The 11820-nt window shown below is 33.1% G+C and overlaps 2 protein-coding genes and 1 long non-coding RNA gene across 4 annotated transcripts; 1 reads left to right on the top strand and 2 right to left on the bottom strand.

Annotated features, from left to right (window-relative positions):
- The first annotated feature begins 470 nt into the window (after positions 1-470).
- On the top strand, positions 471-987 carry LOC114383745. Its single transcript, XR_003660593.1, has 2 exons — positions 471-555; positions 748-987. It is a non-coding gene; the product is annotated as an uncharacterized LOC114383745 (long non-coding RNA).
- An 860-nt stretch (positions 988-1847) lies between these two features.
- LOC114383743 (receptor-like protein 7) lies at positions 1848-4930 on the bottom strand. Its single transcript, XM_028343477.1, has one exon. The coding sequence runs from the start codon at positions 4878-4880 to the stop codon at positions 2088-2090; it is 2793 nt and encodes a 930-aa protein (XP_028199278.1). The 5' UTR covers positions 4881-4930; the 3' UTR covers positions 1848-2087.
- Positions 4931-8698: 3768 nt separating this feature from the next.
- Positions 8699-11573, bottom strand: LOC114383744 (F-box/WD-40 repeat-containing protein At5g21040-like). Of its 2 annotated transcripts, XM_028343478.1 has the most exons (2): positions 9409-11573; positions 8699-9048 (listed from the first exon to the last, which is right to left on the bottom strand). In XM_028343478.1, exons 1-2 carry the CDS (start codon positions 11093-11095, stop codon positions 9017-9019), a joined length of 1719 nt encoding a protein of 572 aa, XP_028199279.1. In that variant the 5' UTR covers positions 11096-11573; the 3' UTR covers positions 8699-9016. The 2 variants fall into 2 exon arrangements, with proteins under 2 accessions (XP_028199279.1, XP_028199280.1); XM_028343479.1 differs by lacking the exon at positions 8699-9048 and having other exon boundaries at positions 9128-11572.
- Between the last annotated feature and the right edge of the window lie 247 nt (positions 11574-11820).

Here is an 11820-nt window from a genome sequence, read left to right as displayed (position 1 = left end):
TCTTCTAAAGCCTCTGTTGATCTTTGTCCATGTTCTTCCACACCTTCTCGCTCTATTCCCCAATTCCCCTCCAAACTACAACGCAAACCCACCAACAACCCAAGGCTGCTGACGGAAGTGTGTATGCTACTTTCTGACATGACATTGTGGTTCAAAGTTGATGCTTGTGATTGCTAATGAGTGATGGGATTTTGCTGGGTGATCCGGTGTGTGCTGGCAACGGTAATTATCTTTCTGCATTTGAGCCAAAACATTGATGTGCTATGCATTATGTTGATTATTTACGAAATTATTAAGGCTTTATACCAAGAATATGAGGAACATTTTAACATATTAGGAGCCAGGATATCACACTATTTATGTGGATACCTGGGTTCTGCTTGATTGAGCACGTGGATAGTGAGAGGATGGAAAATAGTAACAATTTCCCTCCTCTTCATGTTTTGTCATATCAATCAAATGCGTAGTGTTTTTCATGTTAAAATCTCATATGCAACGATGGCAAGATGAAGCAAGAAATGAGGTTAATTAACTGTAAAGTATGCAAGGGTTCAGGTATCTCTTTCTGTTCTCATATGCATAAAACAAATTATTATGATTGCTTATATTGTGCATTCTTTTACTTGGATTCAATTCCTTTTTATTTACCACCTATAAGAATTTGTTTACTGTTGGTGTGTGACTGAATGGCTTACTTTAGGCCTTTATATGGTTCTTTCTGTTTATGCGTGTGTTTCCACTTTATAGGATTGATATTCTGCAATAAATGTGGAGGTTCTGGCTATTCCCGTCGGCTATGAGCTCTGAAATTACTGTTATATCCAAAAACCATCTGTTCTGAAATATGTAAGATCTTGTAACAATTTTACTGTCCATAGTGTCTTTTTTCAGTGAATCATTTTAATCAAGCTAATCTGCGGCCCTTTGAGGTATTGGCCAATTGCTTTTGCATAAAATCAGTCAAATTTTGTTCTAATGTTAAATTTCCGTTACAGAGATATCATATACAAATGTGTAGCAATGTAAATAAAATGTTTTTAGTCATATAAATTTGACCCAAGTAGTGTTTGATCTTTTTTATATATAAGTTTTTCTTTTCTTAAAGGATAAAATATGTTTCACATTTCGATCTATTTTTTTGTTATATCTATTTTATATATAAATATTTATATGTATGTAACTTTTTTTAGAAATATAAATTGAAAAATAGATAATAATTTAAGAGTAACTTAAATAAATAAAAATGTATGATATTTTTTATTAAAATTATGTTATATTTTTAGTGAAATAAAATATATATTTTTTTATGATATTATGTGTCTATTCTTAAATACTTAAATATAAAAGAATTTTATTTCATATTTTATCCTGAGTTCATAGAACTTGAGGATCAACCTTCCTTGCTATAAGCTCTTGCTTCTAAATTTTTAACTTTAGAGCTAAGAATCAAAATCTTTTAGCTAATATTATGTCAACTCAATATTTGTTTTTATAAGGATACACTTAAAGAAGGTTTTAAGTCAAACACCTTAAATTTGTGTGCAAATTTAGTTGGATTACTTTTAAAACGTTATCTTGAGAAGAAGTGACAAACATAAGTCAATAGTTGCGAAGGTAGTTAAGTAGTTAATATCCTCATATACATTAAAATGTAAGTGCAAATTTGGTTGGATTACTGTTAAAACTTCATCATTTTTTGCTTTCATTTGTTGGAGAAAGTATATAATAAGGGTAGGGGAAACCAATTTTTAAATTAAAAGTCCAGTTTTAATATTAGCTCGTACTATGGCATGCTTGACATAAAGTGGTGGCTAACAAGTTTTTGTCTTTGGAGATTAGAATCAAAGTTTTTGGGTCAATATCATCACATGGGATGACCATGCACTCATTTTGATATCTACGATCATCACATTTTTTTCTTATTTGTAAACAACTTGAAATACATCACTCGAGTCAAGAGAGATAAGATTTGTTACACAAAGGACACAAGTTAAAATTACAAAAAACATACAGACACACACAAAAAACCATATTAAACTAAGGATAAACTATTTCCTTCCCCTATGAATTGTCCTTCCCACTCTTCATTAATTAAGCACACCTTCAACAAGTCTCCCGAGCCATTGTGGTTTGCCAGTCATGAAAACATTATATCCCAAAAGCATTCCAAATAGAAACCCACATGCATATCCCACTGCTACAGCTTTCCAGCCAAATCCTGATTCTTCAAGCTGAAATGTTGAATGTGGTGGCCAATCTTCATCCTTATTGCAGGATTTTGACAAAGGGAATCCACATAGCATTGGATTTCCAGCATAGGAATCATTTCCAAATGTGTTAAATTGTCCACCTATAGGTATGATACCCTCAAACTGGTTTTGTGAAAGGTTCAACATAGCCAGAAAATTCAAATTGATCAAAGCCACTGGAATCTCTCCTTTCAACTGGTTCCACGAGAGGTCCAACCATTCCAAATTTCTTAAATAACCCAAGGATCGTGGAATGGTACCAGTGATTGCATTGTGCGAAAGGTTAAGCCCTGTGAGAGAATGCAATTCTCCAATGACTTTCGGAAGTTCTCCTTCAAACATGTTATTTGATAAATCAATGGTTGTGAAAATAGTTAATATCCTCTTTAGCTCCTTGTATTGACCTTTCATTACTACCACTACTGAATCATTATAGCTACTGTCGTTACCCATATATTTCAAACCAGTTTGGCTGTCATTCACACTCACCATTCCTTGGAAGTTCTTGATGTATGATGCTGGCAAGGGCCCACTAAAATTGTTATTTGACACATCAAAAATTCTGAGCCTGGGAAATGGATGCTTGGCACCGAAACAAGTGATGACACCATGAAACTTATTTGATCGCAAACTGAGTACCTGTAACTCCTGGAGGCTTTCTAGCCAATGGGGAAATGTATCCTCTATGTTATTGTCTGCCAGGTCCAAAACTTCCAAATTTGTGCAGTGGGCCAAACACCGAGGTAATTGTCCGTCCAATTGGTTGCCATTCAACTTTATAGTCTCCAATGCATTTCCCTTAGAAAAGTTCGCAGGTATGTTTCCGTAAAGGTTGTTCTTTTGCAAATCCAATGCCCAAAGAGAAGGAAATGTTTCGAGACATTGTGGAATGTGGCCTGTCAAGTTGTTTTGAGCCAAGTTGAGTATTTTGAGGGAGCTTGCATTGCACATTGCTGAAGGAATGTTCCCGGCCAGCTCATTATTTGAGACTAAAAAGTATTCAATTCCATTGGGTGGAATTGGGAGATCTCCTTGCAACTTGTTGAAACTGAGGTCAATATAACTAATGTTATTCCAGGAGTGCAAGAGCTTCTCATGAAACCACTGGGGAATGCTTCCACGAATGCTGTTATGAGAAAGATCTAGTTGGATAAGATTTTGAAGTGGTGCTATGAATTTAGGGAAACTATTAATATTACAGGAAGATAAATATAAGGATTGAAGGATGGGGGGTAAGAAATAGTCAGCGGTACTATCAAAGTTAATAGAGAGAAGACTATTCTGAGAAAGATCGAGGTACTTTAGATTTTTGAACTTTGCAAATTGATAATAGTCAGCGGTACTATCAAAGTTAATAGAGAGAAGACTATTTTGAGAAAGATCGAGGTAATTTAGATTTTTGAACTTTGAAAATTGATGAAAGTCCAGATGACCACTCAAGTCAGTTGATGACAACCACAAATGAGTAAGATTTTGGAGTTCAAATATTGAATTTGGAAAATTACCTTGCAGTTTGTTATTAGAGAGTGACAAGTATTTCAAAGAATAAGATGAGAATTCACCAATTGACCCCGTGAGGTAGTTGTTGCTAAGATACAACTCGAACAAGGAAGGCAAAGAATAACACCAATATGGAATGGGGCCAACTAATTTATTAATCGATAGATCTATACTGGAGAGTTGAGTTAGATTAAACAATGATGAGGGAATCAGTCCATCAAAATTGCAACTCCCCATATATAGTCCTTTAAGAGATTTCAAATGGCCAATGGAATCGGGAATGTTTCCCGAGAAAGCGGTATGAGAGAGACACAAGTCGCTTAGTGGAGTACTCCAGTTGGACTTTGGAAGTTCACCTCCCAGGTCTTCATTATCACTCAAAGATAGTGTTTGAAGATTGGGTAAAGAGAGGATGTCACTCGATAGATTCCCTTGCAATTTGGTGTCTCCAAGAATAAGAGAGATGAGAGAGGAAGACAGATTGGTTAGCAATGACAAAGAGCTGCCTCCGATAGAAGACATGTCCACGCCCTCTAAATAAAGCTCTCTTAAATTAGTTGCGTTTTGAATGAGTTTTGTCCATGTGTATGGATCAACTCTCATTCTCTGGTCGCCACCGAGTTGAAGTGACAGTAATTTGGACAAATGAGAGATTGTGGATGGAATGTCACCACTGATTTGAGAGTATAACAAATTTAGATGCATGAGATTGACGAGATCACCAATTGCAGAAGATAATGAAGAGCCTGAAAAATCATTAAGGGATAGGTCGAGTTGTTGAAGGTGTCTTAGGCTGAAGATGGTGCTGTTGGGATGGAGTTGACCTTGAAGATTACTGAAGCTAAGGTCAAGACCAATCACGTGACCTGAGATGGTGTCGCACGTGACCCCCTCCCACTCACAACAATCTGTTCCGTTTTTCCATGATTCTGTCTTTGAATAAAAACTGGAATCATGAAGCCAAGGACTATAATAATAAAGTGAATTATAAAGTGAAGTGTTGAGAGTAAATGAGTTTTTGAAAAGTAGTAAGGCAGAGGTGTCATGGTGGTTGCAGAAAGAGGAAGAGGAAGAAGAAGCTAAGATGAAGTATGGGAGTAGAAGCCAGAAAAGAATGTTATTGATATTCATCCTTTAACAGAAGAACAAAACTAGAGAGGATTGCATATGGATACAAACAATTCTATTCACTAACTTTTATTTATAGCCTACGCTGCCTCTCGGGCTTTTATTTTGATTCAACTGTTTGCTAGCTTCTTCTTCCTTTATTTTTTCTCTTTTAGATATTAATATAATAATATATTTGTAAATCATTATCAAAATAACTTTCTGTTATTTGGATAATTTTTTATATTGCCAACAATTAAAAAGTCTAAATATTTATATGTTATCACACTACTTTTCTTTTTCAAAAAATCAGTTAAAAATTATCTCTTAAGATCTCACTACTATTTATATATTTATGAACCAAAAAATTGAGTTGAAATAATTAACTGTAATTATAAATTGTATAATTTATCATTCAAAATTATACAACTCTACAAATAAAACATAAGTTATCCTTAAAAAAAATATAATGAAATTAAAATATGTAATATATATTATATAATAAATTGTCTATTTATAAGATGATAAATTCATAAAAAGATTTTTTAGAAAAAACATTCTTAACACAATTTCTCACAAAATACACCAATAAAATTTATAAAAAAAATATAAATATAATATACTTAAATTATAAACAAATAGAAGATAAAATAAATTCATGTGTTTGATAAAACTTGCATTGCAAATTTACAAGAAGATTAAATCATGAATTATTAGAAACCGCGTAAATGTCTTGTCATTGCATGGAAATGGAGTATTAATTTCCACAGTCTTTAAACAAAGTCCGCAGTGTATCCCACTTTTCCTTTAAACGTTTGTTCTCCGTGTGCGTTGGGGAGTAGAAACTTAACCTGCTCCTTCACCACTATCATCAACATTTAATATATTATTAATTATTTAATTTAAATTTTGATAGATATATGATAGTAAATATTTATATATATATATATATATATATATATATATATGATTATTTGGAGTGTTATTCTAAATAAGATTTTGGCGGTGGTGTACAATAATTTTTTATCATGCTAAATGCAGTTCATTGATGGTGGTCCTTTGATATAAAAAAAAAAAGGATGTTAGCTGTACTTAAAAGAACTTCTATTCTCAAGTTAATTAGTATGAGTTTGAGTCTCAATGTAATAACTTACTCGTGTGCCTTTAAGAATTTATAGAATTCTTTTTTTCTCTTCAATTTTTATTATGTTAACTAAATCCTTTTTATTGAGGTTGAGTAGATTTTCACAGATCATGTTAACCTTTAATTAGAATAATTAATAAAATTTTGTTTGAAGTTTGAAGTATTTACATATCATTAATTTTGTGTACTCATGTATGATACTAAAGAGGATAAAATGATTTTAAAAAAAAACATATAGTATGTATAAATAAAAATAATAAATGTTCTCATTATTAATAATAATAAATAATCAATTTTATTAAATAAAAAATTATAGAGATAAATAAATTACTTGAATCTAGACACGTCATTTTATTAAAATAGTATGTCAAATTTGAAAATTTAATTGAGAGGAACAAATATTATAATAATTTTTAATTATATTTCATAAAAAACATTTTTTCTATATAGTTTATGATTTAAAATCAAAAGTTAGATAAAATTTTAATTAAAATTAATTAGTTTTAAATATGATGTTGTTGTCATTGGCACATTTTCATTTTCTGTTCAAACTAAGTAAGATGTTTAGCAGAAAGAGGAAGAAGAAGGAAGAAAAAGTATGGGATCAGAAGCCAGCAAAGACTGTTATTGATATTCATCCTTTAAACTGAAGAACAAAAATAGAGGATTTTGGATAAAAAGCAATTCAATTCACAAACTTCAATTTATAGCCTACGCTCCTTCAAATGGTTTCATTATGTATTTGTTCCTTTATTTATTTTTACCTTTATTTTTTTTTCTCTTGTTATAAAATTAATTATTATATCTGTTATTTTCTTTTTATTCAATTAAGAAATATTTTTACTTTTTTAATATTTAGTGAATGTTTAATTTTATTCTATTGATATTAATATAATAATATATTTGTAAATCATTATCAAAATAATTTTCTGTTATTTGGATAATTTTTTATATAACCAACAATTAAAAATTATAAATATTTATATATTATCGTGCTAGTTTTCTTTTTCAAAAAGTCAGTTAAAAATTATCTTTTAAGATTTCTTCATCATCACCTTAGTTCTCCAATAATTTTATGACTACATTAATATTTTTAAAGTTTAATCTATCATCCGTAAAAAAAAAAAAAAAAAGGTTGGTCTAGTATCAATCAAGTAAATTCCTTAGTATTTTGTTATTTATCTAGTTCTTATTTTTTAATGACAAGTAACATGTTCGATAATTCTTTAATAGAAACTTGTAAAATGATTATATTTTATTTTTATACTTTGGATCACAATTATATTGAGCCGGCACCAAAAGTAAAAAACAAAGAGCAACCATTTTTTAATATTTTATTTTTGCTAAAACATAATTGACACATATTATTTTTATCTTTATTTTTCTTCCTATCACATTACGTACGTCACTTAATATATATATTAGCTTAACCAAAACTAATAAAGAAGAATTTTATTATTAGCTTAACTAATATTTTATTATTCTTCTATCTACCCATGTCATTGTAGGCTCAAGTTTGAAACGGAACTAGCTCAAAAGAAAGTTAAAAAGCAATGAGCACTCAATATCACGTCCAAGACAAAGACGCTATAGTCATAAAGTAAACAGCGTTTTATGTACGTAGGAGACGTCACAATGCATTATTAGTTACTTGTAATTTTTCTTCGACAGATACAAGATGCTTCATACAACTTGCATTGTAAAGTTACAGGAACATTAAGTCATGAATTATTAGAACAATCGAAAGTCTAACCATGTTGTCATTGTCAAAATGAGAATTATGGTTGAGACTTGAGGGATGACCGTTTGTATGGAAATGGAGCATTTCCACAGTCTTTAAAGGACCAAGTCTGCAGTGTGTCCCGTTTTTCCTTCAAACGTTTGTTCCTTTGTGTGTGTTGGGGAGTAGAAACGTAAGATGCTGCTTGACCACTACCACCTAGATTTAATATATTATTAATTATTTACTTTAAATTTTAATAAATATAAGTATTGAAGGTTGGATAAGATGTATAGTCATGGGTGCTATCAAAGTTTTGTGAGAAAGGTTAAGGTAATTCAGATTTTTGAACTTTGAAAATTGATGGAATTCCAAGATGATCACTCAAGTCAGTTTGGTGACAAACTCAAATAGTTAAGATTTTGGAGTTCAAATATTGAATTTGGAAAATTACCTTATAGTTTGTTATTAGAAAGTAATAAGTATTCCAAAGAATAAGATGAGAATTCACCAAGGTTGTTGCTATGCTCCAACTCTAACAAGGAAAGCAAAGAAAATTCCGTATTTATTAATTTTCTTTACAAAACATCTTCTATAATATTTTCAAATACAAATAATTCGAATCTAATCTGACTTAGGGTAATAAACTTTAATGATTTCTGTTATTGATAAACACCAGCTTATAGTTTGTAGAAGTGGGGTCAGAGCATTTCTTTCGTGAAGAGTACGTAAGCACTCTCAAAACTTGTACGTGTAACCTGGTGATATTTTGGTAAATATGATACGCCTATCATATAGACACTACTCTCTGCAAAACAAAAAACTGAAGCCAATTGCTTCTTTCTTCCTTCTAATGATTGGTGGTTTGTTACACACATCCACGAGATTAAAAACATGTTATACTATTCACTTGATACTTATAGTGGTTTATTTTACATTTTAATCCATATACAAAAAATGTTGTAAGTTTTGTAGAAATTTTAGTCAAAAAACGTTCTCTTGTGTTGGCAATAGGAACCAAGACTTAACATATATAAAACTTATAGTCTTCTAGTGTATGGACTAAACTTAGTTTGATAGACAACTATATAGACCAAATAAATAGTTTAACTTCGAAAATATTAGACTGAACAAATTGATTCGGAGAGTAACGAGCATATCTAAGAATAAGATCATCATCAAACATAAACGACTATCTATGACTACCCCAGCTTCCCGTATTACTACCATAGCTTCCCGTGCGTCTATTAGTTTCATAGAACTCAGAAGCAAGAATCATTGAGCCCACTCCTGCATTCATTCTATCAAGACAAAAGCACATCCTGAATCTGTTTAAATCAATGGTCGAATGTCAATACTGAGTTATCAAATGCACATCATATAGAATTCTAGGAGAATCAGCTTGTGTAAAATTGTAAAAACAATTCTTGGAAAGAAACACTATCATTTTCAGAATCGTACAAATAGAAATGTAGAGTGGTGTAGTCTGATCTGATCATTACCTACAGAAACTAATCATATCATAATACGTAAAGAGAACTTAAAATTGGTCACGTCAGTTTACCTGCTTGAAACTAAAATATTCTATATATCAATTTTGTAAAAAAAAAAATAAGGATTGATAATTGGTGCATATAAGCAAACATTAGACTGCCTCAGTCACTATGCTTTCAACTTTCCACTCATACCACGTTTGGGCCAAATACAAGTGACAGCATTCTTCTTCGCTGCAACTGAACACTGATCACTCCGACCACTTTTATTGCTCAGCTCTGTCTGGAGTTTCCGTCGCCTCATTCTGTTGTCTAATCGTATTCCTCTTAATGCACGGGCTCTCCGTTCAATTTCCAAAGCTTCTGTGAAATTCCAGATCCTGACAACACCTTCTTCACCTCCACAGACAATTCGTTCAGCTCCTATATCCACAGAGAAAAGATTGCTCTTAAATCCGTGCAACATCCTCTGTGGAGGCTCTACTATGTCTCCACCCAAATGCTTTACCTTTGAGACTCTCTTCCCCAGAGCTCGCTTGCTAATCTTCAACAGCTTTCTCACATCAATTAGAGCCAGCTTGCCATCACTTGATGCGGAAACAAGCCATGGAAACTCAAAGGCAAGAGAATACACAGCAGCCGAGTGAGGAACCCAAACAGCAACATGCCAAGCTTTAGACTCATAGCCATCATTAACAATCTCATACATGTGAATTGCACCGTCTTCACCTCCAGTAAAAAGGAAGTCCCCTGTATGGCTCCGTGCCAAAGCATAAGTATTACCAACATGAGCATTATGGACAATGGTCACCAAAGTCCCACTATCAGTATCCCAAACATACACATCTGAACCTGATGTGCTGGCAACAGTAGTATCATGAGGGACAAGTGCCCAGACCCAATCACTGTGCCTCAACACTGCAGTACACTTCATTGAATGACGGTCCCACACTCTAACAGTCGTGTCCCATGAACCACTGTAAATCCTTGTCAAGTCTAAAGCAAGTGAAGTTATAGGACCTTCATGTCCCCAGAGTCGAACCTCAGTATTTTGGTTTTGTGTGGCTCTAAATTCAAATGAGTGAGGCAGGTCTTCAACAGCCCTCCAACAATGAATGAATCCACCAGTACCACCAGCAACCAATAGTTTTCTGTCTGCAGCAACGGCACGGATGGTGCAGCCTAGGGGTCGTGATGATGCAATTGACAACCCATTCTCCATGTCCCACATTCTCACCACAGAGTCATACCCAGAGGTAAATATGAGCTTCGCAGAAGCCAATAGGAAAATAGTCCGAACTGCTTCAGTATGTCCATACAGCACATCAATACTATATTGTCCCATAAAAGTCTTACTCCTAAACTCCCTTTCCACGAAAAGTTCCCTCCATGACTTGTCATCATCCACAACACCTGAACCCACAGCCAAGGAAGCTGCCGGAAGTCCCCACCTTTCACAATAGAATTGCTTCCAAGCATGGTGCTCGGACGCAACTCTTTGTAAAATCGGGGAGACACACGAAACAACACCAAGATCCTTGGGATCAAGGCAATTGAGAATCTCGGATATCAATGCCGGTGGAAGGTCGGTGATGGACAAACCACAATTGAAAACCACATCACCAGGTATTGAGGACTGGTTCAAAGCACTGACAGGGGCTTTGATGCCTTTCTTGGAATTAATCTTGGATGCTCCCTTTAACTTCACACCCTTCCCAGATTCAGGTTTGGTATCAGGCACAAATTTTGAGGTTGCTATTCCTTCAGTGAAGGATTTGGGACAAAGCTGGAGATTAGATTCAACTATGCCTATGCCTGGATTTGCCACAAAGTGTGCTAAACTTTGAGAAACCTCAGCACCATTAGGGCATTCAAATGCCATAAAAAAAGAGGATCCTACTCTATGAATCAAAAGGGTTGAAAGCTCAAACCCCAGAACTTAACAAATTCAAAATTCCCAAACCGAAGCCGAGAAAAATAACGAATCGGGAACCTTGAAGTTAACCCTAAGCCTAGCAACAATCGATCTCCAAATTAAGGGAGGGGGAGGAATCCTAAAACCTCCAATGGAATTAGGGGGAAATAAGAATGATTGAAGTTTGATGTGATCAAAAGGGAAAAAAAGAAAAAATAAAATAAAAGATCTAATTAAGAGGAGGAAATATAGGGAAAAGGAATGGGAGAGAGATTGTAAAATACCTTGAGAAGAGTGATGAAGCGAAGCGGGAGCAGAGAGATTGGGATAAGAAAATGCAATTAGGGTTTGTTTGTGTGGTTATGTATGGGAGGACAAAGAAAGAATGAGTATGAGATTGAGATCCACAGGTTGAGAAAGGAATCTGCCAAATGACCTTCTGGCTACCTTTTCCAGGACAACTCAACAAAAAAAATATTTTTTTAAGAAAAAATAAATATTATCAAATTAATCATCTAAAAAACAATATTAAATTAATATTATATCAAAAAATTAATTTATTAATAAATATTTTATAATATAATTGTGTTTTTCATAGTGGCGTTTTAGATTTTGAAGAATTGGTATTTTAAAATAGTAAATTAGTAACAAAAACTTTAAAATCTTAATATAATGATGATTAAAATTACTAT

This window comes from Glycine soja, chromosome 14 (genome assembly GCF_004193775.1).
Source record: "Glycine soja cultivar W05 chromosome 14, ASM419377v2, whole genome shotgun sequence".
NCBI lineage: Eukaryota > Viridiplantae > Streptophyta > Magnoliopsida > Fabales > Fabaceae > Glycine > Glycine soja.
This window is presented reverse-complemented; position numbering and strand designations above follow the sequence as displayed.

What these genes read in the sequence shown, in the direction of transcription:
- LOC114383743 (XM_028343477.1), bottom strand. Translation starts at nt 4,880, where the DNA reads ATGAATATCAATAACATTCTTTTCTGGCTTCTACTCCCATACTTCATC.
- LOC114383744 (XM_028343478.1), bottom strand. Translation starts at nt 11,095, where the DNA reads ATGGCATTTGAATGCCCTAATGGTGCTGAGGTTTCTCAAAGTTTAGCA. An exon ending in TTGTATTTGGCCCAAACGTG is followed by an intron (nt 9,049 to 9,408) that starts GTATGAGTGGAA and finishes TGATTTAAACAG; the next exon opens with ATTCAGGATGTGCTTTTGTC.